The 27697-nt window shown below is 44.4% G+C and overlaps 1 protein-coding gene across 1 annotated transcript in view; it reads left to right on the top strand.

Moving 5' to 3' along the window:
* The window catches only part of LOC124775909 (juvenile hormone esterase-like), a 124309-nt gene that overhangs the window by 29917 nt on the left and 66695 nt on the right, over positions 1-27697 (top strand). The window contains exons 2-4 of the mRNA XM_047250745.1: positions 6706-6858; positions 12390-12540; positions 15355-15600. Coding sequence (XP_047106701.1) covers positions 6706-6858; positions 12390-12540; positions 15355-15600 — 550 coding nt within the window. The remainder of the gene's footprint in view (positions 1-6705; positions 6859-12389; positions 12541-15354; positions 15601-27697) is intronic.

Consider the following 27697-nt stretch of genomic DNA (forward strand, 5'->3'; position numbering starts at 1 on the left):
AGTTTAGCATTCCTTTTCAGCAATCCACATCACGGTGTCGGTCCAGCTACCGACACTACACCTTCTTTCAGACAAAACATATGGCAGGTCAGACTAATCGGGAGTGGGTTGCAACTTTGCAAGGCCTTACTAGGGATTGTGCTTTTGAGTGTCAATGTGGACTCCCTTATTCAGATACTATGGTACGTGATGCAATTGCACAGAACGTTTCTGATGTTCGTATAAGGGAACAGATTTTGGAACTAGTCAATCCTTCCCTTCAACAAGTGATGGTCATATTGGATTGGCAGGACACACTTGACTTTGCTCAGAAATCATTTGAAACTTCGCCAGCCGTGTGTCAGGTTAACCGGCCTGCCGGGTGAGCTGCACGAAGCAGTAAACAGCCCTCGCGCCCGGCCGCGCCGCTGCCGCCAGGCTCTCAGCTACGTGTGCCACGCTGGCAAGCAAATGCAGTGCTCAAATCATGCCCGCAGTGCGCTACTAAACATTCGCATCAGAATTGCCCGTCACGCCAAGTTATTTGCTTTTACTGTTATAAAAAAGGACATGTTCAGAGAGTTAGCCAGAAAAAGGTCAGATCGAAACTCAAAACCATTCCAGGCCCTTTGCTTCGCGCCGGAATCGGAATCGAACCAAGGACACTCAGGTTCGCGAAACTTCGCCCAGTGCCACTCTCTCTAACAGTGACTGTGTTCGTCCCACAAATAGTGTGTGTCGACATCGCAGGAGATCCCGTCAAGTCGCAAGTGATTTTGTACCAGTGTCAGTTCACATTGTATGAGACAGTCGCTCTTGTCAGCAGGACAAAAGTTTTTTGTAGACTTTCCAGCTCGATACCGGAGCTGCAGTTTCACTGATCAATCAAGACACTTACAAACTGCTAGGCACACCTCTGTAGCGTGCCGCAAATGTTAAGTTAACTAGCTATTCAGGTCAAGACATCCCTGTGTTAGGACAGTGCAGCCTACTTGCAACATACAAAGGACAAACAAAACTTGTGTCATTCTACGTCCTTCGTTCTTCTTCTGCAGTGAACTTGTTTGGTTTCGATTTATTTAAGTTGTTTAACTTGTCTATAGTAAGTCAGGTCCTATCAGTGAACCAGAATGTGTGTTCAGACAGTGTTTCTCGTCTATGTGAAGAATTTGCAGACATTTTTGCAGCGGGACTCTGTTGCGCTAAGAACTATAAAGCACATTTGGAACTGAAAGTAAACGCGCAACCGAAATTTTTCAGAGCGCGCAATGTTCCCCACGCACTGCGTGATGAGGTCGCAAAAACATTACATGATTTGGAATCACAAGGTGTAATTGAACGTGTGCAGGCTTCTCTCTGGGCATCACACTTAGTAATTTTGCCAAAACCTTCGGGAAAATTGAGACTTTGTGTGGATTTCAAGGCAACAGTGAATCCACAACTAGTGATTGCAATTTTTCCTTTACCCCGCCTGGAAGATCTTTTTGACAAACTGTGCCCAGGCCAATATTTTTCGAAGTTGGACCTAGCAGATGCATACTTGCAAATACCGGTGGATGAAGAATCCCAGCACGTTTTGGTGGTTAACACACGTCTTGGTTTGTATAAATTCAAACGACTGCCATTCGGGTGTGCATCCGCCCCTGCATTGTTTCAGCAATATCTACAAACTGTTGGTGCGTCGGTCCCTACTGCAACAAACTGTCTGGACGATATTGTGATCTCCGGAAAGGCGGAAGAAGAACATTTAGCCAATCTCAGAACATTACTTCAGGTCTTGCGACACAATGGTCTTCGCTTATGGAAGGACAAAAGTGTTTTTTTGCTCGTGACTTGCCATACCTGGGACATGTACTCAATGCCCAAGGCCTACATCCCAGTCCCATGCACCTCCGTGCCATACAAGACTTGCCTTCGCTGCAGAATTTGAAGCAGCTACATAGTGTGCTGGGCAAAATTAATTATTATCACAGATATGTGCCGCATGCCTCGTCCATTTCAGCTCCACTTCATTGCTTACGCCGTAGAGATGTTCCGTTCGTCTGGACGACAGAATGCGAACGCGCCTTTCCGTCCGTTGAAGTCGGCGTTGCTTTCCAATACTTGCCTTACGCCATTCGATCCCTGGAAGCCCCTTTTGTTGATGGTGGATGCATCGGATTTCGGCATCGGTGCTGTGCTTGCACACAAAGATGGCTCGCACGATCGCCCTATTGCCTTTACGTCCAAATTGCTCTCGTCTGTGCAAAGAAATTATTCACAGATCGAGAAAGAAGCATTGGCTCTCGTCTTTGGTGTTACAAAGTTTCAGGACTTCTTGTATAGTCGTCACTTTACCATAATCACAGACCACAAACCTTTGACATCGCTTTTTCATCCGAACAAGCCTGTACCTCCACGTACAGCACAGAAATTCATTCGCTGGTCTATTTTCTTCTCGCAGTACTGCTACGATATCTTGTATCGGTCCACTGCTAAGCACGGAAACGCCGACGCGTTGTCCCGTTTGCCTGATGCTGAGGATAGGGCATTCGATTCCTCCGAACTTGCTTGCATGTTCATTGATTCGGAAACCGATGACGTGGTCGAATCGTTTCCGATTGATATTCGTTGTGTCGCTACAGCCACAACTGCCGACCCTGTCCTTGCTATCGTTCTGCATTTTGTTGCTACGCAGTGGCCCTTGTCAAAGTCACGGATCGGTGACCCGTTGGTTCGCCGATTTTTTGCTCAGAAGGAGAGACTTTTTGTTTGATGTGGTGTTTTGCTTTTGCGTTCTAATAATGATCAGTCCAGGGTCGTGGTCCCATGTTCGTTACAGTCCTCTGCTTTAAAGCTTCTCCACCAAGGACATTGGGGTATAGTGAGAACGAAACAACTTGCTCGTCAGCACTGTACCTGGTTCGGAATCGATGCCGCGATTAGGAATATGTGCTCTTCTTGCATGGTGTGTGCCGAACACCAATTAGCACCACCGCGGAAATTCTTTGCATGGCCAAAAGCCACTTTCCCTTGGCAACGCTTACACATCGATTTTGCTGGTCCATTCTGGAATGCTCGATGGTTGGTTGTGATAGATTCATTCAGTAATTTTCCTTTTGTTGTCCGGATGTCTTCCACGACATCATCTGCCACCATCCAAGCATTATCTGCTATCTTTTGCATTGAAGGTCTTCCACAGACAATTGCTTCCGACAATGGACCCCAATTCATGTCTGCAGAATTTCAGTCATTCTGCAAGGCCAATGGTATTCAACATCTGACGTCCGCGCCGTTTTCGCCACAGTCAAACGGTGCCGCTGAACGATTGGTCACGACTTTCACGTCCCAGATGCTGAAGTTGAAAGAGTCCCATTCTCAGGTGGGCACGTTATTGCTCTTTTTGTCCTTATATCGCTCTCAGCCCCGAGACGGTCGCTCGCCGGCTGAGTTGCTCCACGGTCGCCATCATCGAACCTTGATGTCTTTGCTACATCCGCCGCATCAGGTTCCTGTGCAGCGGCAGACACCTGCTTTTGCCCCAGGCGACGATGTCTACTACCGCCACTATCGAGGTTCATGGCGTTGGCTCGAAGCGCGCATTCTTCGATGCCTCGGAAGCGCCATATTTCTGGTTTTGGGGGCCTCTGGTGAGGTGCACCGGCATCTCAATCAGCTGCGCCTCTGTCGTCGCACGGGATCTGCCGCTCGCCGTCTGCTTTCTGCGACGGTGCCGTCCGGTCAGCGCCCTGGGGACCCATCTACTGGCTCGCCTCAACCCCAGGTGTTACCGACGCTGCCTTCCATTTTGCCCCATGGCGACGCGCCGCCGCCACCGCCACCGCCGCCTGTTCTCCGGCCGGTGACGCCCGCAGTGGACGCGTCGCCGCAGTCGTAGGGCGCCTCCCTGGGTCACGCGCCGCCGATCGCTCCCCGGGACCAGTTGCCCTCCGACATGAACCTCTTGCCCGCTCTAGGCCATATGTCGTCTTCGCCCGTCGGGTGCTCCGGCCCGATGGAGGTCGACCCTTCGGCCCATCCTGTCACTCTACGGCCGCATACACCGCATGTTGGCGTGCACCCTGGAGCAGGTTTTCAGGCGTTTCCTAAATCCCCGCGGTCCGAATGGCAGAGTGCGGGTGGCACAGCCTCGCCTGTTGTTAGGCTCCCCACCTCGTTGCATACGTCAACATGAGGTCCTCCCCACGGCGGACGGCGGCCATATACCACAACCGTCCGCCGATTTGCGGGGGAGGAATGTGGTGTCACCGCCAGACACCACACTTGCTAGGTGGTAGCCTTTAAATCGGCCGCGGTCCGTTAGTATACGTCGGACCTGCGTGTCGCCACTATCAGTGATTGCAGACCGAGCGCCGCGACACGGCAGGTCTAGAGAGACTCCCTAGCTCTCGCCCCAGTTGTACAGCCTACTTTGCTAGCGATGGTTCACTGTCTATATACGCTCTGATTTGCCGAGACGACAGTTAAGCATAGCCTACAGTTACGTCATTTGCTACGACCTAGCAAGCCGCCATATTCAGTTTCTATTGATATTGATATTGTGAATCATGTACCTTGAAGAGCGACGTTCATCATTAATGGATTAAAGTTAAGTATCAAACTAATTTCGTCTGCTTTCTGAATTCTAATTCCTTGTCATGTTCCAGACCTCACGCCAGCCTGCGTGAGCTAAAACGCGTGCATTTCGGTGTCCTCTAGTAACACGGTGTTGGCTCTTCTGCCAACACTACAACAACCATCTGCACGAACAGTTCGACAACGTTTGCAGCAGCATGGACTACCAGTTCGGAGACCATGGCTGCGGTTACCCTTGTTGCTGCATCACAGACAGGAGCGCCTGCGATGGTGTACTCAACGACGAACCTGGGTGCACTAATGGCAAAACGTCATTTTTTCGGATGAATCCAGGTTCTGTTTACTGCATCATGATGGTCGCACCCGTGTTTGGCGACATCGCGGTGAACGCACGTTGGAAGCGTGTATTCGTCATGGCCATACTGACGTATCACCCGGCGTGATGCTATGGCGTGCCATTAGTTACACGTCTCGGTCAACTGTTGTTCACATTGACGGCACTTCGAACAGTGGACGTTATATTTCAGATGTGTTGCGACTCGTGGCTCTACCCATCATTCGAACCCTACGTTTCAGCAGGATAATGCACGACCGCATGTTGCAGATCCTGTACGGGCCTTTCTGGATACAGAAAATGTTCGACTGCTGCCCTGGCCAGCACATTCTCCAGGTCTCTCACCAATTGAAAACGTCTGGTCTATGGTGGCAGAGTAACTGGCTCGTCACAATACGCCAGTCACCACTCTTGATGAACTGTGGTATCGTTTTGAAGCTGCACGGGCAGCTGTACCTGCACACGCCATCCAAGCTCTGTTTGACTCAATGCCCAGGCGTTATTACGGCCAGAGGTTGTTGTCCTGGGTACTGATTTCTCAGGATCTATGCACCAAAATTGCATGAAAATGTAATCACATGTCAGTTCTAGTATAATATGTTTGTCCAATGAATACCCGTTTATCATTTGCATTTCTTCTTGGTGTAGCAATTTTAGTGGCCAGTAGTGTCTGTTCCCAGTGACTTAGTAAGAAAAATTGGCGTGTCATGATTATAAAAACAGTACGTTTCTATACATTAGACGTATTAAAATGTTTTAACTTTAAGAAGAGCTATATTCTAATGTTTACAAAATTTCAAATTGCACACTTTACGAGACAAAGGCTAAAAGTATTGTGTTTAGATTTAATAAAAGTGTAAAATAGTTGCAGCGTAAAGTTACGTCCTCTGGTGAGCAAATATTAAACCACAGGGAAGAGCAGAGGGCACTAGCGTACTTTGGACGTCCTGCAGACTGCTCACAAAATCGTGTTTACATATATCTAGCTGCAGTTATTCCATCATGTGTGTCCCTAAATTATCCCTTCTTCATTGTATGTTTTCGATATCGTGTGAACTTTTAAACACCGCTGAATATAACTCTCCATAAAGTTAAAGTATGCTGATACTTGTAATGTATCGAACTGTACTGTTGTTGTTTCACCGTTTTATGACACACCCATTTTTGTCACGATGTAATTAGGTGCATAACTTGTAAATCAGCTTGACATTTACTTTTATTTATCATTTGGCGATGCTTCTCTACAGCACAAAATTAAGTTATACGTTCTTTCTATTCTTATACTGTACACATACAAATTTCGTTTTTCATCTATTGTTGAGTGGAAAATTTGTACAGGCGCGGGATAGTCACGCGATCTAAGCTGCCTTGCCACGATCCGTGCGGCTACCCCCGTCGGAGGTTCGAGTCCTCCCTTTGGCATGGGTGTGTGTGTGTGTGTGTGTTGTCCCTAGCGTAAGTTAGTTTAAGTTATATTAAGTAGTGTGTAAGCCTAGGGACCGATGACCTCAGCAGTATGGTCCCATAGGGACTTTCCACCACCACCAATATTTGTACATACATCATATCATGCATTAATAACGGAACTTTCAGATCCACTTGAAAATGGCCTAATGTAGCGGCTGAAATCGATTGTAGATTTAATAAACTTTTTATTAATTTTATTAATAACTGGTATGCCTTTCCGTTAAACGTAGATAATGTTGAATCAAACTGAAATTAAAATCCAACGGTATATCTGCAAGCCTGCCTTCCTCGTAGATTGACGACGGAAACTGAAACAAGTGTCGAGACTTCGCGGGTCACTGTGTGTGCAGGAGGCAACGCGAAAGCGTCCCTGGAGCGGAATGTTGGACGCGACCGAGGACGGGCCGAGCTGCCTGCAGCACGATGCCTACGCGGACGAGGGGGACGGAGCGGAGTACAAGGGCGACACGGACTGCCTCTTCCTAAACGTGTACACCCCTGCGGTAAGCCCTACCAACTCGCCGTTCACCATTAAAAAATATAAACACTACCACTTTCTGCCTCATATTGAATACTTTTACGTAAATATCCAGCACGTAAGAGAGTGGAAGTGGGTCACCAAAAACTGGTTTCTGCATGGAGGTGAAGCTAGTATTAAATCTTTTGTTATTCCTACTTATTTGCTTCTATTGTCTTCAGAATCCAACGCTGATAGTTCTGACAGCGTCTGCTGTCTCAATGCGTTCTACCCTTCCTTCACCAGGGAAGACGAATGGAATATTCCAGAATTTGAAACACGAACAGCTGCTAGCATGTGTTTCTTAGAAGTAGATACCTTAGGGGTTGATATGGGCACGTCTTCAGGTCCAGATCGTATACCGATTAGGTTCCTTTCAGATTACGCTGATACAATAGCTCCCTACTTAGCAATCATATACAACCGCTCGCTCACCGATAGATCTGTACCTATAGATTGGAAAATTGCGCAGGTCGCACCAGTGTTTAAGAAGGGTAGTAGGAGTAATCCATCGAACTACAGACCTATATCATTGACGTTGGTTTGCAGTAAGGTTTTGGAGCACATACTGTATTCAAACATTATGAATCACCTCGAAGGAAACGATCTATTGATACGTAATCAGCATGGTTTCAGAAAACATCGTTCTTGGGCAACGCAGCTAGCTCTTATTCGCACGAAGTAATGGCCGCTATCGACAGGGGATCTCAGGTTGATTCCGTATTTCTGGATTTCCAGAAAGCTTTTGACACCGTTCCTCACAAGCGACTTCTAATCAAGTTGCGGGCCTATGGGGTATCGTCTCAGTTGTGGGACTGGATTCGTGATTTCCCGTCAGGAAGGTCGCAGTTCGTAGTAATAGACGGCAAATCATCGAGTAAAACTGAAGTGATATCAGGTGTTCCCCAGGGAAGCGTCCTGGGACCTCTGCTGTTCCTGATCTATATAAATGACCTGGGTGACAATCTGAGCAGTTCTCTTAGGTTGTTCGCAGATGATGCTGTAATTTACCGTCTAGTAAGGTCATCCGAAGACCAGTATCAGTTGCAAAGCGATTTAGAAAAGATTGCTGTATGGTGTGGCAGGTGGCAGTTGACGCTAAATAACGAAAAGTGTGAGGTGATCCACATGAGTTCCAAAAGAAATACGTTGGAATTCGATCACTCGATAAATAGTACAATTCTCAAGGCTGTCAATTCAACTAAGTACCTGGGTGTTAAAATTACGAACAACTTCAGTTGGAAAGACCACATAGATAACATTGTAGGAAAGGCGAGCCAAAGGTTGCGTTTCATTGGCAGGACACTTAGAAGATGCAACACGTCCACTAAAGAGACAGCTTACACTACACTCGTTCGTCCTCTGTTAGAATATTGCTGCGCGGTGTGGGATCCTTACCAGGTGGGATTGACGGAGAACATCGAAAGGGTGCAAAAAAGGGCAGCTCGTTTTGTATTATTACGTAATAGGGGAGAGAGTGTGGCAGATATGATACGCGAGTTGGGATGGAAGTCATTAAAGCAAAGACGTTTTTCGTCGCGGCGAGATCTATTTACGAAATTTCAGTCACCAACTTTCTCTTCCGAATGCGAAAATATTTTGTTGAGCCCAACCTACATAGGTAGGAATGATCATCAAAATAAAATAAGAGAAATCAGAGCTCGAACAGAAAGGTTTAGGTGTTCGTTTTTCCCGCGCGCTGTTCGGGAGTGGAATGGTAGAGAGATAGTATGATTGTGATTCGATGAACCCTCTGCCAAGCACTTAAATGTGAATTGCAGAGTAGTCATGTAGATGTAGATGTAGACAGAATGCAATCTTAGTCATTTTTGTGATTTTACTCATGAATGTCAGCAGCTGAAAGACTCCACAAACAAAGAGGAGAGATAGTGTCTTGAGTTCTTTTTGAATGTTCAGCCAGGCTGTTAAGTTTTTAGAAACCACTCTGCTCATAGCGGAAAAAAAAGTCTCAAGAATGTGAAGTGTTCTCTGATGTATGACTTAACCTTCAAGAGCTTAGACAGGGAGTCGTTCCATATTACACCACAGTTCCAGCAACACACACTTCCAGAAGCACTCTCGAATTCCCTTGTCTAATTCCACTCTCCTATTCAATGCATAAGATCTACGATCCTACTACAACCAGCGCAAACCACAAACAAAGCACAGCTAGGTTTTTTCCAACCTTAGGAGGAAAACCTGATAAATTCTGTTTTCCAGCATTCATAATGAGACCTTTACCTTGTAACTTTCTTTAATTAAATGAGAAAAACTTTACGATTACGTTGAATGATTGTCTGAAGTGTGGAATGGATACAAAACTCGAACTATCGTAAAGCGTGACGTAACTGCAAGTGGTATGCTTACCCTGTGTTATTGTTAGCAAAACTTTACACGAATTGATTGGGCAGTGCTACTCTCAGAAATACAGTTACCACAAAAGACATTCAGCCGCTTAGGCACTGAATCCTCTGGCCCTGTTCAAAGCTGATAACTTTGGTCTCTGTGTACATAAAAAAATTAAATTGTCTTACCTCTAAAGCAGCAACGGTGGAATGCGATATATTCTTGTCTCTCATAAAAAAATATAAATATACTAACTACAGGCTCAGCGATGTGCAGTGCTAACGGTAATACTTTGAAATGCACGTGAAATTCTTTTGGCTGATAAACGAGAACCTTTATGAAAAATCCAACTTCTTTGAAAAACATACGACCTGGACAGGGAAGCGCTACTGACTGTGGTAAATTACTAACACTTGAGGTTTTTCAGCAAAATTATATTGCAAGTTAAGTTTGTCTTTTCAAAAACATCTACAACTGAAGTTATATTGCTTAGAATAATATATTTACTAACTGGTCCACAAACAATGAGATTTATACAGCAAGTTGTATCTATCCTCACTAATCCAGCATAAATGCAAGTCATCAAATTTTATATAGCTCTGTTAACAAATCTTAGAAGCATTACAAACGCGAAATATCTAACTAGCCTTTTTATCAAATCAGTTTACGTACATTCTGGGGTTACTCAACAACTACAAATTATCAGCCAACTCATGTATACTAAGGTGCTGGCAAAACAAAAATCGTAATTATTTAACATCTTTACCTTGCTTGCATGAAGACTTCTGCTTCCATGTTTAACAACATTGACATACCTACAATAATCTAACACTTGGTGGCTTCACACAGCACACCGCCAAAACTGCCTACTCCATCGTCTTTCGCTCACAGACAGCTACCTACCACTGTGCGACAAGTGCTCTCTTACTCCAAAACTACAATCTCAGACCAGAAGCAGTATGTTTGGCTCTGCGGTCGTACACAGTCAGCGATCCGCATTATAATGTCTATCAGAGACATACATCGTTTATAATCTACTAGTTTCATTATAATTTACATTAATGTGTAGTGTCATATTCGGGTGCCACATACAGGTGTGCCCCAGAAGACTCCTTTCAACATATAATCCACATTCACCACTGTCCTCATTCCCTCATTCACTTCACCTGTCTGCCAGCAGTTAGTCATGCAGCCGTTGAACAATATCCTCCGGACGGCGTACAGTACAATATCAAAGCCTCCATGTTTATCATACTATCGTCACATCATGATCACCTGTTTTAACAGTATCTTCTGACATTCTTTCTTTTTTTTGACAACATTAAATGAAATAAATACTTTACGGCTGAAGAGCAGTCAGATACAGAAACCTTTTTGCTTTGGAGGAATGTAATGAAAGAAAAACGGTTGAAAATCCAATTTCGTGGTGTTGTAGTGAAATATTTGTACAGCAGGCAACACAAATTAAATTTTTGCGATATGAGCATGATTTAATTTCCGTGTGGTTCACTATCTGATGCGAGACTTTTTAATGGGACGCCTATTTAGTGGCTTACGTATCTGAAGTTATGAAAGCGTGTACAATGTAGTGTGATGGTCATGTTGTCGATGATAATGAAAGCAAACGAAGATGAAGAAATCCCATGGAGGCACATGGCCTTACTAGTATCGAACAAGTACCACAGCGAAAAGCTTCCCAATTGAGAGGTGTACTCCGAATCTTCATTACATGCCACCCACGTATGAAACACTGCATGGATTATTTGGAATTCAGCCGAGGGCAGTAGATGCCAAGGAATTTTGAATCACAGTTTACTTCCGAAACTTCCCGGCAGATTAAAACTGTTTGCCGGGCCGAGACTCAAACTCGAGACCTTTCTATTTCGCGGGCAAGTGTTCTACCAACTTTTCTTTTTTTTTTTACGGAAAACATAAAAGGTAGCTATATTTCCGCAACGGCCTTCTTTTTTTATTCTTTTTTTATTTTTGTTATTTTTATTTTTTAACATAAATGAGTATACAGTCTCACCATCAGCAGCAACCCTTTTTTTTGGTTGTTTTGGACCACAGGAGAAAGAAAAACAAAGAGGCTGCAGATAGAGAGCTATGTGTGAAAAGGATAAACATGTGTAAGGAGAAAAAAAACTTAGAACCAACTGAGCTACCCAAGCACGACTCACGCCCCGTTCTCACAGCTGTACTTCCGCCAGTACCTCGTCTCCTACCTTCCAAACTTTACAGAAGCTCTACTGCGAACCTCGCAGAACTAACGCTCCCGAAAGAAAGGATATTGCGGAGACATGGCTTAGACACAGCGGAGTGTGAGCTGATATGAAACTTCCTGGCAGATTAAAGCTCTGAGCCGGACCGAGACTCGAACTCGGGATCTTTGCCTTTCGCGGGCAAGTACTCTACCAAGGTAGGAGACGAGGTACTGGCGGAAGGAAAGCTGTGAGGACGGGGCGTGAGTCGTGCTTGGATAGCTCAGTTGGTAGAGCATTTGCCCGTTAAAGGCAAAGGTCCCGAGTTCGAGTCTCGGTCCGACACACAGTTTTAATCTGCCAGGAAGTTTCATATCAGCGCACACTCCGCTGCAGAGCGAAAATCTCATTCTGGCACAGTTTACTTCCGTTTGCAACAAGAAATATCCCTTTATTCCCATTATTTATTTTGGCTTCATACGTCGCAGCGTTGTCAGTTGTTTCCGAATCGTGGCTAAAGAGAAATGCACGATGAAACCTATTGCGTTAAACACAGTGCATTTAAAAACTTCGGTGAATGTTGTCATAACGCAAAAAAGCATACAAAGAAAACAGATTTATTCAGTAACTGTGTAATCTCCGTTCGCCACGATACACCGTTGTCAACGTCTATAAACGAAGTGAAGAGTGTGGCTGTAATCGATCGTAGTATGGATGTCACATTTCTTCGGAAGCTCTCCGCCAAGTTAATTTGACGGCAGCATTCCTGTGACTCTGATGGTTGAACTAGCAGCACAAGTTCTCATAATTAATATTGGTCACTTTGGTGTGTAGAATGTATTGTTGTGATTGACGTGAAGTGACACCTCTCGACGTGTCTCGACAAGAACATATTTTTAATACACATCGAAAGTTTTAGATGCATTTTGTGCTGTTTGGCTCTTACCATTTAAACGACTGCTTTCGACAGGTGAAAGGCGAGCGAGGCTTCCCTATAATAGTGTACATACATGGAGGGGGCTATTCGAGCGGTCATGCCGGTTCGGAGTGGGTCGACCCCCAGTACTTCATGCTCAAGGATGTGGTCGTCGTGACCGTCGCCTACAGACTGGGCGTCTTTGGTAAGTGCTCGGAACACAAGTAAAATGATATTCCTAATCCCATGATAGTTGTGTGCCATTACACTTGTTCTCAGGACTGCTATGAGGAGTAATCGTAAGGTTTTAATTGTTACCTCCAAAAAATCAAGCTGCGATCTTCAAAATTTTGTAGTTGCTGTGTTGGGCAACTCTAATTAGCAGCAATACAGCCTAACCAGCAGGTTGCCGAAACTTCGGCCCCGCCAGCGACTCTACTGCGGCAAGATTGCCCGTAAATACACTGTCCAAACTCATTAATGTGCCAACCTGTCAAAAGCTTGAGCAGCCACCTTCTGAAGCGCGGACGTGTAAGAAGAGAATCAACAAGAGGAAGTTAGTTAGTTGGTTGCGTGTTCCATTGATCAATCGCACGGTACGGTAGCCGTTATTGTGAGGAACGTGTCAAGAGCACAAGAAATATATATATATTAAAAAATCTTGTTTCATATGTGCATTTCTTGTGCTCTTGACAACTCTATATATATAGTTAAAGATTGATATTTCTGTTATTTACCCCATTCCCTTAAATAGCTCAAAATGTATATACTATTTTCATAGATTTATTTATTTCTATTCAAGAATTCATCTATGATATAGGAGGAGTTGTCAAGGAGATATAATTTCAATTTATTTTTGACGCTATTACTGCTGTCTGTCAGACATTTTATTTCATCTGGTAATTTGTCGAAAAATTTTTAGCGGCATATTTTACCCCTTTCTGGTTGGTTTGTTGGTTTTGGGTAAGGAGACCAAACAGCGAGGTCATCAGTCTCTTCGGATTAGGGAAGGACGGGGAAGGAAGTCGGCCGTGCCCTTTGAAAGGAACCATCCCGGAATTTGCCTGGAGCGATTTAGGGAAATGACGGAAAACCTAAATCAGGATGGCCGGACGCGGGAATGAACCGTCGTCCTCCCGAATGCGAGTCCAGTGTCTAACCACTGCGCCACCTCGCTCGGTCCCCTTTCTGTGCCAAAGATAGGTTGAGTAAAGGATAGTGTAAGTCTTCCTTTTTTTTGGTATTATAATCATGAATGTCACTGTTGTTTTTAAACTGGTCCATGTTGTTGAGAACAAATTTCATTAGTGAGTAAATGTAGTATGAGGCTGTTGTAAGAATTCCCAATCTTTTAAAAAGATGCCGACAAGATGTGCGACTATGAATCCCACACATTATTCTAAATACTTTCTTTTGCCCAGTGAATACTTTTTGTCTAAATGTTGAGTTACCCCAAAGTATTATTCCGTATGACATCAGAGAGTGAAAGTATGCAAAGTATGTTAGCTTACAAATTTCCATATCCTGAAAACTGGCAGTTATTCCGATTGCAAAAGTTGCAGAACGTAGTAGCTTTAGAAGATCCAAAATATGAATTTTACAACCGAGATTCTCATTTATATGTACATCCAAAAACTTAGTATGCTCTACCCTGTCTACTGACTTCTGTTGACGTATATTTATGGAAGGGACTGTACTTTTTGCAGCAGAAAATTGGATGTACTGTGTTTTTTCAAAGTTTAGAGCAAGCCCATTTGCACAAAACCAATTAATGACTTTTCCAAAGACCTTTTTTTATCATTTTCAATTGGAGTTTCTTTTACTGGGTTAAAAATGATGCCTGTATGATCAGCAAACACTGTCAGTTCAGCTTCCTTTTTCAGATAGGAAGGGAGGTCGTTCACATATATCAAGAACAGAAGGGGACCCATGATTGAACCCTGTGGAACACGTAATGTAATTTCACCCCTTTTAGATGAAGTGGTAAACTTATTTAAATCACTTGACCCATACAACGAAACTTTTTACTTCCTGTTCTGTAGGTATGACTTAAACCACTCATATGCTATTCCATTTATACCATAGAATTGTAATTTCTGTAACATAATGTCATGGTTCACACAATTAAATGCTTTGGATAAGTCACCATAAGGAAGGAACCAAGATGGATGTGGGACTATGCCGACTTCACTGCCATGGGCAGATTCGTCGTCGAGTACACCATCGCAGGCGCTCCTGTCTGTGATGCAGCGTCAAGGGTAACCGCAGCCATGGTCTCCGAGTGATAGTCAATGCTGCTGCAAACGTCGTCGAACTGTTGACTCAGGGATCGAGACGTGGCTGCACGATCCGTTACAGCCATGCAGTAAGATGCCTGTCATCTCGACTGCTAGTGATACGAGGCCGTTGGGATGCAGCACGGCGTTCCGTATTTACATCCTGAACCCACCGATTCCGTATTCTGCTAACAGTCATTGGCTCTCGACCAACGCGAGCAGTAATGTCACGATACGATAAACCGCAATCGCGATAGGCTACAATCCGACCTTTATCTAAGTCTAAAACATGATGGTACGCATTTCTTCTCCTTACACGAGGCATCACAACAAAGTTTCACCAGGCAACGCCGGTCAACTACTGTTTGTGTATGAGAAATCGGTTGGAAACTTTCCTCATGTCAGCACGTTGCGTGAACGCTCTGAAAAGCTGATCATTTGCATATCACAGCATCTTCTTCCTGTCGGTCAAATTTCGCGTCTGTAGCACGTCATCTTCGTGGCGTAACAATTTTAATGGCTATTAGTGTATCTCTGCGTCACTCACTGTCGAGTAGCTTCTGGTGATGAACATGGTTGGCTATACTATCAGTCTCAGTTCACTATCCTAGTAGAGAGAATGGTACGGCACGAGGCGAGGAAGCAGGCAAGGGGTAAAAGAAGTTTCTAATGAGAACATTTCACAATATCTCAGCTGACTCGTTACTGATATTTATGGACTGAGCGCTGTTTCTGGTCGTTAGAGTTTTCATTTGCTGGTAGCAGGCACTTTGTTTCGATAGGAGGGTACGCGCTGCCGGCAGGGTTCCTGTGCACGGGCGACGACCAGACGCTGGCCAACCTGGGGCTGCGCGACCAGGCGCTCGCGCTCCGCTGGGTGCGCGCGCACGGCCCGGCCTTCGGCGGCGCCGCCGACCGCATCACGCTCATGGGCCACGACGCGGGCGCCGCCAGTGTCCACCTCCACATGCTGGCACCAGCCTCCAGGGGTGAGTCGCTCACTGATGTCCTCCGCCGCCCGGAGGGGCCGTGCGATTCTAGGCGCTACAGTCTGGAACCGCGTGACCGCTACGGTCGCAGGTTCGAATCCTGCCTTGGGCATGGATGTGTGTGATGTCCTTAGGTTAGTTAGGTTTAAGTAGTTCTAAGTTCTAGGGGACTGATGACCACAGCACTTAAGTCCCATAGTTCTCAGAGCCATTTGAACCATTGCTGCCCTCCCACCTTCACCACATGCTCGCTAGCGAGCCAGTCGAGTCGCTCACCGAATCTTATCAATGGGGACATATCTGAGCCTTTGAATGCAAGAGAATTACTGTAATAGTAATATTAACAGTTTGCTTGCGGCTAGGATGATGTGACAACATGTGACGGTTGCTGTGGCCTTCTCCACCAGACATCACGGCGCCTAGAGTATCAGCAACCAAACTGACAGCCTGGAGCCGCGGGTTGCCCGCTTCACAGGCACACCGAAGCACTACACAACCGACAGGCAATATTGATGAAGGCCACAACAACAACAACAACACAGCAAAGACAGCAGCGGCCACCAGGGGCCACTACCTGCCCACATAAATATAAGGAAGAGGTCGCTGCAGATCCCAGAACTATTTTCACACGTCAAACCACGTGACAGAAAATAGTTCCGAGGTACTCATCTGTCGAAGTGCTATAAAGGCCGGCGCTCGGTCTCAAATCGGGCCCCTCCCAGATGATGAGCTTCGCCCTGACATCTACCCTTCCTACCAACTCTAACCCCATCTTCCTGCCTCCTCCTCAGGGCTCCCTCTCCTCCCCCTCCCTCCTCCTGAGCGGCTTCCCCCTCCTACTTCCCCTCCCTCTCTTGTGCCCCCTTTCAGTGTCTCTGTACTCCCTCCTGCCCTGTCTTCCCTCTTCATCTCCTGCCCAATGTGTCTCCTGCCTCTTCGTGTACCCCTGGACCAAGAGGTGTAGTCTTGGTCCAGCAAACAGTTTTTATCTACCAGGAATTTTCAGATAAATAATGTCTTTATAGGTTTACAAAAGTGATATTTTCTGAGACAGTGCTTTCTGAGGGAGAGAAATTTAGGTAGACTGCACCAACTAAGAGCTTTAGGAGATGAGAATGGAGTAACATAAATAAGAAGTCCAACTTATGACGTTTCCCCGTAAAACATGCTTGATAACTATGCAATTAATGTCTGTGTCGGCGAGTTCTGAAACCACCACAGAAAAGAATTAATATAGAAAAACTCAAAGATTTCATGACAATCAGCCATTGTATAAATAGTAGTGTAAGTATAATAATGTCGTTGTCGTCTTCTTGGAGTCACGCAGAGAGGAGGAACCTGTGACGCTATGTTTAACGCATAGGCAGCTTTCTTTTGTCAAGATTGAAAGCTGGACGCCATTAAGCGCTGATTGTGAAGAAAGGTGTGTCAACTTGTTATTATTCGAGTTTTAAATATATTTATTTAATGAGAATTCGTATGGTATTATTAGAAAGCTTGCCTGGTATTTAACCCATTTATTTGAGACATTTTCAGTTTTTTAAGTAGTGTTCGTGGTGCAGAGCTGCGACACGGCGGAACGAGCTGCCACCGCAGCAGATTCAAAACTGATATTATCGGCAATCATACCGCAATAAGCGGTCAGGTAAAAAGGGATGTTAAAATTATTTCTTACAATAGATCGAGATCAGAGTACAAAGCAGCAGACTTTACGTTGTGTTTCACAGGCGGACGCGGGCTGCTAATATTGTAAACTTTAACAGTGTCAAAGTAAAAATACTTTCGTGTTTCAAAAGGAAATCATGCTATGAAAAAATTATGGACCGGTAAAAGTTATAGAAAAATTATTTCCTGGTTAATAATGATAGTCTTGCTCTCTAGTGTTAGCCGTGGCACTGATTAATAATTAATGTTGACGAAAAATCCACTGCAAGGTTTGAGGTTCTTTAAGCATTGCGTAAAGTAATTTCATTATTTTTGGTAACAGAAATAATTTCACGACATTTTTTCGATTGTTGTAGCAGAGATGGATATGTTGTGCATTCTATCGAGTTACAGTAAAAAAACTGTTCATTCAATAAGAAGTCAGCTCCAGTATAACAATAATTAATGTCATTTGTTCGCAACATACAATTAACCAAAGTAAACCAGTGTACAGAAAAAATAGTGGAGCGCGAAAAACTGTAAAAATAAGAGCCATTCTTGTGACCACCATTGATATGTCTGCGTACGCAGAAGAAACTAACGATCAAAGTCCGAAAACAATTTATTGGACTGTTCAATTAACCAAAACAAATTCTCCAAGTATAACACCAACACAAAACAGTGATCCGTCTTCGAATCACAACTGCATACAAGAATAATATAGAAAACAACTGAAATAATTTCCTACTAGTCTCCGCCAGAGACTTCTCCGATATACCAAGCTTAATCCAGAGATCAGCGAGAAGATCCAAGCCGGGCTGCCGGGGTGGCAGCTTTCCACGCATATGGGCAGGGGAGGGCTGTCAGCGGCACAATCCGCCACTCTTCAGCCGAGTGACATGACAACTAAAATAAGAATAAAATGTTGCATAAATAAGGCGATAAAAAAGGGGAACATAAAACACAGTAATGGGAGAAAATGGAGGTAAAAATAGACTGACATGGAGACGTTCATGGGGGGCAGTTAAAAAAGTCACAAGAAAGTTAAAAAAAACAGTTGGCGATTCTTAAAACACAGAGAAGACACTGAATTGGACATGCACAGGTTAAAAGTCGGCCACAGGATTAAAAACACTCCAGAACAACACACTTAAAACCCACTTGGAGCACACACGACGAAGAATAAAACTGCCAGGTGGGACCTGCCGAGGGAAAGGTCAGAGAGGATGGAAAAGGAGGGGAGAGCAAGGGGCAGCAGAGGAAGCGGCGGGATGAAGAGAGTGAGGACCGATTGGAGGAATCTGACGTGCTGGACGTCCGTTGGATCCCCAGGGCCGGCCGACAACAGTGGTGCCCTTCCACTGCAGCTCAGTTATTGCTCGCACTGAGGCCGACCCCTCACCTGTGGCTGAGTGGGAGGTCGCCCCGGGACGAAGCAGGTGGCGAAAGACTTCCCGGGCGGCCGCACCTAAGGCCTCCCCAGTTTGTCTCACAAATATGTTCCAGGTGCTGTCTGTGGCTGACACTGTCGCTGAGCCAGATGCTGTCACCTGTCCTGTTTCAGAGGAAACCACTCAGCCTGCAAGATCCAGGGAATCGCAGATGGTGGGAGTCTGCAGTTTTAATCTGCCACAAAGTTTCATATCAGCACATACTCCACTGCAGAGTCAAATTTCATTCTGGAAACATTATGTATCTACCTATTTGTCACTATCACTATTATTATTATAAAGGGCCAGAGCCATGGTCTCTATGGCTGGCAGGAGCATGGTGCCGAGTGCAGGAATGAGGATCCTTCGGCCGCCCGAAGGTTCTAGCAAGATACTGTTAACTGGATGCACAACCTTGGCTCAAGGATACACAGTTGTCTTGTTTGAGGTGGCCAGAAGCCAGGTAAGCAGGCGAAGCTCACTTCAAGACTGATGTCTGTGCACCTTGTGGTCTTAGCCTCCACAGTGACGACACTGCACACACAGCAGGCAGTTAGGTCACAGAAGGTTGCTGAGTGGACACACTGTGGATGTTGCCTGCATGGTCCCAATGGCCAGCAGCTTGGGTAGTAGCTTACGAGGGCTCTCGGCGTTAACGTTGTAGGCAGACCCACAGGAAGACCCAATCAGCTCTATATGAGGTGACCACGATCATGAAGAGCTACGTCACAGCCTCTCAATGAGAGAAAGGCCAGTGACGGTGGTGTCTGCTCGTAGAAGCAGATGATGAGCGGCAGTTACTGTGCTCCCCCAAGCTGATGGTAATTCGGCAGCTCACCAGGCACCGTCAGCTAGGCCTCCAGGGGCCCTGATGGTAGGAGGCGAAGATGAAGCAGCAACAGCCCACAGCTACCTGGGCTGGTTGTTGTATCGTAGATCGAATTCATGTAGGTGGGCTGTTGATAGTGTGTCCTAAGTCCCATCCTGGGACTGCTTATGTGCAAAACTTAGAACTGGGCTTTGGAAGTCAGAGCATTTGAGCATGTCTCTCTATCCAGTCACATTGTTGTCTGGCAAAAACTACCAAATGTAGCCTAGTTTTCAGGACCCGACAGCACTCGACACTGCACTGCTGTGTTTTATATCTCTTCAAGCTTTCAGTCTGGTAATTTCTGCAGCATCTGTGTGCTGTAAACCCGCTCGTGCAAACGACTTAGGTATTGCGCTTCACTGTGCATGATCAAGAGAACGACGTTGTGCTCCCCTTCTCGAGAAATCACCTTGTTGCATCAACGCTTTGCTCATCTAGCTCGGGTGATGTGTGGCTACTAACTCTTTGGTGTGCCCATGCTACGTACGATACTGGAAGTTCTTCCTTGTTCGCATTCCATTGTACATATTGCATAGTAGCCTGCCTTGGCTACAGTTCTGACGCTGTCACCAGCTAGGAAAACTTTAAAATTTTTTTCACATCTGCGCAGAATGCCATCCTGTGGCACATCAAAATAATCAGCAACAGCACCAGTAACAGAAACAGCGGTGAGACGCCCTGCTAAACCCGCAGGAAAGGACAGGTAGTTTAAGTTGTGGAAAGGGGTCAAAATAAGCGGCTGTCAGTTACACTCGAACATATAACCTTTTATTTGATCAGAAATTACAAGAACCGAGAAAAATGGTTTTTAAAAAACACACACACACACATCTTTAGTTTTGGAATTTAATTATCGGCAGAATGCGCCGTACAATCTCATGCCTTAACAGCAAAACCACTTTAATTTAAAAACGGCTAAAAGCCAATAACTTAAAGGTCAACCAAAATCAGAAATTTAAAAGGCAAGGCCTTATCTTGAAACAGTTCCTTAATAGGCTGAAAGCCCAAGGAATCTGACAGTTTAAGAGCAAACAACTTAAATTCAGAATCGGCTGAAGGCCCAACACGTAGGACTCAATAACATTAATTTTAAAAATGCCAAAGGCTATACGTAAAACAGTTCTTAAATTAGGCTGAAGGCCCAAATCATCTTACGCCTTAAGGGCAAAACAGCCTTAATCTAAAAATCGGCAAGAAGCCATACAAGTACAAACAACAAGAACAAACAAGAAAAGGCAGTACACGCAAGGGCGCTCAGAAGTTCCGGGGGTCAGCCTGGAATTCAAACACGAACGCGCACTTAGGTGAGACAGGCAGTCGGCCCAACCATTGTCGGTCCGACGAGAACCCAACCGACAGACAGTCAACGGACCCACCGACAATCTAATCTCCGCTTCACCCGACCAGCACACAACAGGGAGTTCAATGGAACAACGTAGAAGGTATTGGCGCCCACAACCAATTATACATTGAGCTGTCACTCGATACACCGTGCTGGACAGTGGCAACACGATGAGGAAAATACACTGCCTGAATTTACGTCAACGGCCAGGGCAGGTAACCGGAACGTTAACGGCCACAAGGCAGAAGATTCCGCTGGTGCACTTTATTTCAAATAACCAAGTATAGTTAAACTCCGCCGGAGTGTGACTACAATTTGCCAACTTGACAACACACGTTGTTGCTCGCGGGAATATCCCAACAGCTGACAACGAACTCCAAACGACAGAATGTGAACTGTCGCGACTTGCTGGTAGATTCAGTCAAAACTCAACTTTTATGTCCAGAATCGGTGAGCCACGGACCTCGTAGCAATGAGAACAGCAACTCACACTCCGACACCGCATAGAGGCCGCCAGCGGCCCGGCCAAACTACGTGCCGTGCCACGAAGGTTTCCTCGGTGCCCCACGCCAACCGGCCAGCTGCCCGCACACAGCCCAGCCGGAAACTATAAGCGCCAGGCCAAAGACAGTCCAAGGTGCGAATATCGATACACACCGCTGCTGCCACCCGCAGAAAGAGAGGATAACAGCATAATCGCGATTACCGCGGGAGACTAAACACAGAATAGCAACCAAGGTTTAATCCAACGCATAATACGAGCTAGCCACGGCTCAAGCAGCATTGTTAGTAGTACTGATAGTATTAACTTTATTAGTTCTTAGTCAATACTGTTATTCACATTTTCTTTAGATGTATTTAAATCTTTTTTAGTCTATTAAAACTATTTTCTTGCTGTTTACCATATTGAAATTGTTGCCATTTCTTAACTAATTGTAATTTTAAAAATCTGTATGTGTGTAACGCTGGTCTGACGTAAGAGAGGCCCTGAAGACCTTAACATGATCATGTTGAATAAATAAATGAAATAGTTTGATGTCACTGCACAAAAAAGTGCGTCTAATTTGGGCTCCACATGAAAAGGGGAAATGGTACCTATACACTCTACATTAAGAGGAAACAGATAAATCAATTAAAATCTTATTTAATTTTTACGTTAAAAGCTATTGCCCCTACATTAAGAGAAAACAGATAAATCACTTCGAATCTTATTTAATTTTTACCTTAAAAAGGAATTGTCCAGAAGCCACTAATAATCAATAACTTCATTACTTTCAGTTGTACATTAATATTGTTGTATTAGCTTTAATAATATAATCCATTATGTTACTATCGACAATGTTTCTGAATCACATATGAGAAGAATATAACGTTTTCTTTAAAAAGTTCTTATTCTTTGTAAAATTCCTTTTACATCGTAGAAAACTTCATCTTCGTGTCATTGTGAAGGTTATACCTTAAAGAATGTGTCACACATAAGAAATTCGGTAAAAGTTTACATATTTTACTAAAAGGAAACTGTTCAGTGGCAGTACAGGTACATTTTGGGATTTGACCGCTTCTTACTTAGGTTCTTTTAATATTTTCCTTTGATGATTGTGCCTCCCGGCTCATTTCACTGACGATTTTCATTTTTGATTGAGAGGTCTAATCGTGATCAAAGATGGCCACTGCGACATAACAGTAGACATATATCATACACGATTTGTTTCGTTTTTTAGAAAATATTCAAAACCTGGTATTTACGCTGTCTGAAAAAAATAGTGAAACAAACTATGTGCTTTGGCTTCAGAAGAGGCACCGAATCCTGCTTTGACATACAGTGGTATGGAAAATACATTTACCACAAATACCGTTCTCTTCTTGAGCTAATTATAAGTATACACTGCAGAACATAAATACTTCCAAGCAACAAATGGTTATTCTCATTGACTTGAGATATCACTTAGACAGATTGCAGTTCATCCTAAAACTTCAACATAATTCTCTCTGCGGTGCACTTCTCTCATTGTATCTCGAACAAAATTGAGGATTTGAGACATATCGACGTGCTGAAGTCCAGTTTGGAAATCATTAACATCTATTTCAAACCTAGAGCTTTGAAATTTTTTTGAAGATTTATATTGTCCTATCTCTTTTTCTACATCTCCCCTTTTCCTCAAAGACAATTACGAAAATATTTTCATGCATACCATACGTTCAAGGAAAATACCAGAAGTCTTTTCTAAAAAGTTTCCAATCAAAACATGCACGTCTAAATGTATTTGTTGCTATTGCGTCGAAAATTAAGGCCTTAAATTAGGACTGAAAATACCACTAAGCGAGGGTTTCAGAGATAACTTTTGCCTTCTATATTCCATAATGAGTTAAGCGAACGAAATATGTGTAAAATCTTCAGCTCTGAATGAATTGTTCAACCTTCTTTCCAGATGGATCTGTGAGTGCAATTTAAATGCAAGAGCATAAATATATAGCTTATTAATTGGTCAATTTCACACTCACTTCACTCTCAGTTCTTCATAGCTGCCTATATTCGCTCAGAAGCTCTCATCTTCAAAAAGCTGCTGATCGTTTCCATGCACCACCTATGGCCCTCGTTTTAACCGACCGATCAAAAACTGTCTACTTTCTTCAATAATTATGATCTTCAAAGCATTTGCATGTGCTATGTGATCCACTTTTTGAAAAAAATTTCTTTTTGTTGATGAACGACCTGCGATGTTCTAGCATATTTTTGAAGCTGCTTCATTGTTGATGAGAAGATTCAAAATTTGGTATGACGTTTCTCAGCTCTTGTGTTGAATCCGTATCTTCCCCCAAAATTTTATAGCTTTCCGCCGGTACTTTGATGAACAATCAATTTACTTATCCACAGACTGTGAGAGACAAATATTAACATTTGTCTTAAGAATATGGTATGTGAGTAATACCAGGATAAATATATTATGTGCTGTAAACTAAATGAAGACGAAGACACTGGCTCTCTGCGTTGCTACCTTCCATAGAAAGTGAAAGATGACCAGGGTGGAATGCGTTGGGTCGTGAAGTGGAATGGCTCGGCCCGATCTGCTCTTTTTCTAACGATCGGGAGGTCACTGACCTGTCCTGTCACCAAATAAACATGTTCTGTGAAATGAGAACGCATTTAATTAGGGAAAGTGAAGTAAACGACCGGCCTATGCTGTATGAGAGCAACCCAAGCGAGCTTTGTGGCGCTAATAATCGAAGCACAACGTAGGACATTCCATCCCATATATCCTGTTCTCCAACAGTTTAACGTGTTGCCAAGTGTTGGCTTATCCTGGCAGACGTTTTGAATGTGAAAGTAAAGTGTGGTGCTAGCTGGTCTGTCCTGACACGCACTGCCGGTCTGAAACCATTCTCCTGGTAGCTTGATTTAATAGTTGCTCTGGCTTTGTGGTAGGCAGAGTAGAGGTCGAATAAGCTAATTCAGTGTAAAAGGCTATTCCCTGGAAGCATATAATACATTACCATAGCCATAGTGTTAACAAATCATTTCTTTTATGGATAACCCATGCAAAGCACATGTTTTTACCAACTTTACCAGCTCAAAATTATAAATGTGTGATTTAATAAATATTTTTGTATTTGACTACAATAGTACCAACGCTATTGATTTAAGTATGGACGCATAAACCTTGAAGCATTGATAAATTTTTGGTTGCCTCCACATGTCTCAATTGCATTTCGCCCCTGACTCACATATAAATATTTTTACTGAACACTGTTTCAACTCAGTGACCTTCTATTTACGAAGCTTAAAATTACAAAAAACAAAGAGAAATAGCTTTTCTGCTGCAAGAAGCTGTATCAGAGAGAGGATTGCAGGCAGCCGCGATGGCCGAGCGATTCTAGGCACTTCAGTCCAGAGCCACGCGGCTGCTACGGTCGCAGGTTCGAATCCTGCCTCGGACATGGATGTGTGTGATGTCCTTAGGTTAGTTAGGTTTAAGTAGTTCCAAGTCTAGGGGACTGATGACCTCAGCTGTTAAGACCCAAAGTGCTTAGAGCCATTTGAACCATTTGAAGAGGATTGCAAAATAAATTAGAATTACAGAACGGAGGGCCTGGCATAGACTTATGATGGTCTCCAGCTATTCGACTTGGCACTGATTGATAGAGTTGTTGGATGTCCTCTCAGGGATATCGTCCCATATTCTGTCCAACGGGGGCGTTAGATTGCCAAAATCCCAAGAAGTTTGGTGGGCCCTACCAATAATGCTCCAAACGTTCTCAATTGTGGAGAGATCAGGCGATGTTGTAGCCAAGGTAGGGTTTGAGAAGCACAAGGACAAGTAGTAAAAACTCTCGTGGTGTGTGGGCGGGCATTATCTTGCTTACATGTAACCTCAGGATGGTTTGCCATGAAGGGCAACCAAATGGGGCGTAGAGTATCGTCGACATACCGCTGTGGTGTAAGGGTGCCTTTGATGACAACCAAAGGAGTCCTGCTATGAAGAGAAATGGCACCCCAGACCATCAGTCCTGGCTGTTGGGCCGTTTTAGCGGGCGACAGTTACGTTGATATCCCACCACTGTCTGGGGTGTCTCCAGATACGACTTCGGCCTGAAATCTCGTCTTGAACGTGTCTGTTCCAAGACAGCTTATTAACTAACCTCAGTCCTATGAAATGACTGGCTGTTTGATCACATAGACTGTAAAAGCTAATTTTTAAAAGCGTCCTATGTCATTACACGTTGTTCCAGTTAAGTGTTAATCTGTTTTTGAAAGGTATGTGCTGCTGTTACAGACAACCTTATTCACTGTCCCCTTTCACAAAAACACGTGTCATTTGAGAATTATTCTCATTATGTATAAAACATAGTGCCAGATCATTGATATAAATGATGACTAAAAATAACTTGGAGGTCGGCGTGCTATTCCTGATCCAGATTCAAGACAAGAGATCATCTAGTAAAATCATATCTGCTGGATTTTGAAAACACATGTATGAAAACTAGGAGCTGACAACACTGTCACACCGTGCAGTGCATCGGAATGTACACAGGAACGAGTATCACCCAAAACTACCGCACCAATCGTTCTAGATCAACGAGTAGACTATGGCGACATCAAACAACACCCCCCCCCCCCCGCCACCCCGTCCCCACCATACACATGGAGCTATGGCTCGAATCTTCATGAAGTTTATTTTTTATTTTTTTGACGTCTGTTCCCTAGTTCAGTCCCCCCAGACAGCTGAGTGGTCAGCGCGGTGGTCTGTCACGCCAAGGGGCCTGGGTTCGATTCCCGTCTGGGTCGGAGATGTTCTCCACGCAGGGACTGGGTATTGTTGTCCTCATTATCATTTCATCATCACCAGTGGAAGGCAACGGGAAACCACCACTTGAATCACTTCCCTAGACGCTCATGCGGTGGACCTCTGTGACGAGGCTTCCCCCATGACAAGACGTGCCGTAAGGCAGAACACAGAGTTAAGTTTTCCCTAGTTCTCGTCGTTTACAAGCAGGACATCATTTTGTCACATGACAACAGCCTATCATATGACAGTGGTATCGATTAAACTAAGTGCGCACTGTGCAACCGTAACTGGTCTTGTTAACGATGAATATTTGGATATGCTTTGGCTGATTTCGGTGATGGGTGCATCTGATAACCAAGCTGCTGCTGCTGCTCGTGCGTATGCTGCGCGGTAGTCTCAAGGGCGCCATCCCAATAAGAATGTTTGTCGTAGTCTGGAGCAACGCCTTCGGGAAGCTGGTAATCGTCCATAAGTAATGCACAGAGATCGTCCAAGAAATACAGAGGAAGCACTTTAAACCGTTCACTAATCACCTCGGTGAAGTACCCGTGATATTGAAAGGCAGTTCCAGATATCTCGAAGACTGTTTGTTGAATTGTTGCCCCATAAAAAAGTGCATCCGTATCATTAAACGTTAACTCAACACCGACGGCCAGAAGACAAATTCGCCAAGTTTTGTGAATGGCTTTTACACCAAGAGGAAGATAACGACCATTTTATAAATAACGTGACAGACTGAGGAATTTAGCTTCGCTCGTGAAGGTATTGTTGGTTGTAACACAACCACACGTCACCTGTGGACGTTGTTTTCAGGCACGTTTTGGCAAAATCCTGTGGGCTGAAATCGTGAGATGAGTGGTTTTGTTCCCTTACCTATCGCCGAAGAAGTTGAACGCGCTCGTATATCGTGCGTTTCTTTACACTACTACGCCTGACGCTTTAGAAAAGGTTCCGCCTGGCGCTCGGCAACAGCTATGCTTATAGCATGATGGTGCACCGCCACACTTTGGAATGAATTTGCATGACTATTTGAATGAGGCCTTTCCATGAAGATGGATCGGTCGTGTAAGTCCAAATTTCCGGCGTCCATATTCCCTGGATCTTTAGCCACCAGATTTTTATTTTTGGGGACACTTAAAAATACAAGTTTATAATACTCCTTCCATGGATGTACACGACCTAATAGCTCGTGTGCATGCCGCTTCGGCAATGGTGGATGCAGTGTTGCGTAGGGTCCAGCGAAGTATGATCCAGCGAGTGGCGAAGCGTTTGAAAATGCAAGATGGTCGCTTTGAACATCTTCTCTAAAGTGAACGTTGGTTGTGCGGGTTCGTACCGCCACTGTGAAGATATGCCTAGACGTCAAACGTGCAGAATGTGCAGCATAATGTGCAACGTAGAGTAGCCTTCCTATTGGGTTTTTTGGGCCTCATTGAATTCAGATGATGTTACTGTATGCATTGTTATTTTCTGTTGGCTTTATTTGTGTCGTCGGCGAAAAAACGTGGTCCTTTACGTCTGTAAC

Source organism: Schistocerca piceifrons, chromosome 2, assembly GCF_021461385.2.
Source record: "Schistocerca piceifrons isolate TAMUIC-IGC-003096 chromosome 2, iqSchPice1.1, whole genome shotgun sequence".
NCBI classification, from domain to species: Eukaryota; Metazoa; Arthropoda; class Insecta; order Orthoptera; family Acrididae; genus Schistocerca; species Schistocerca piceifrons.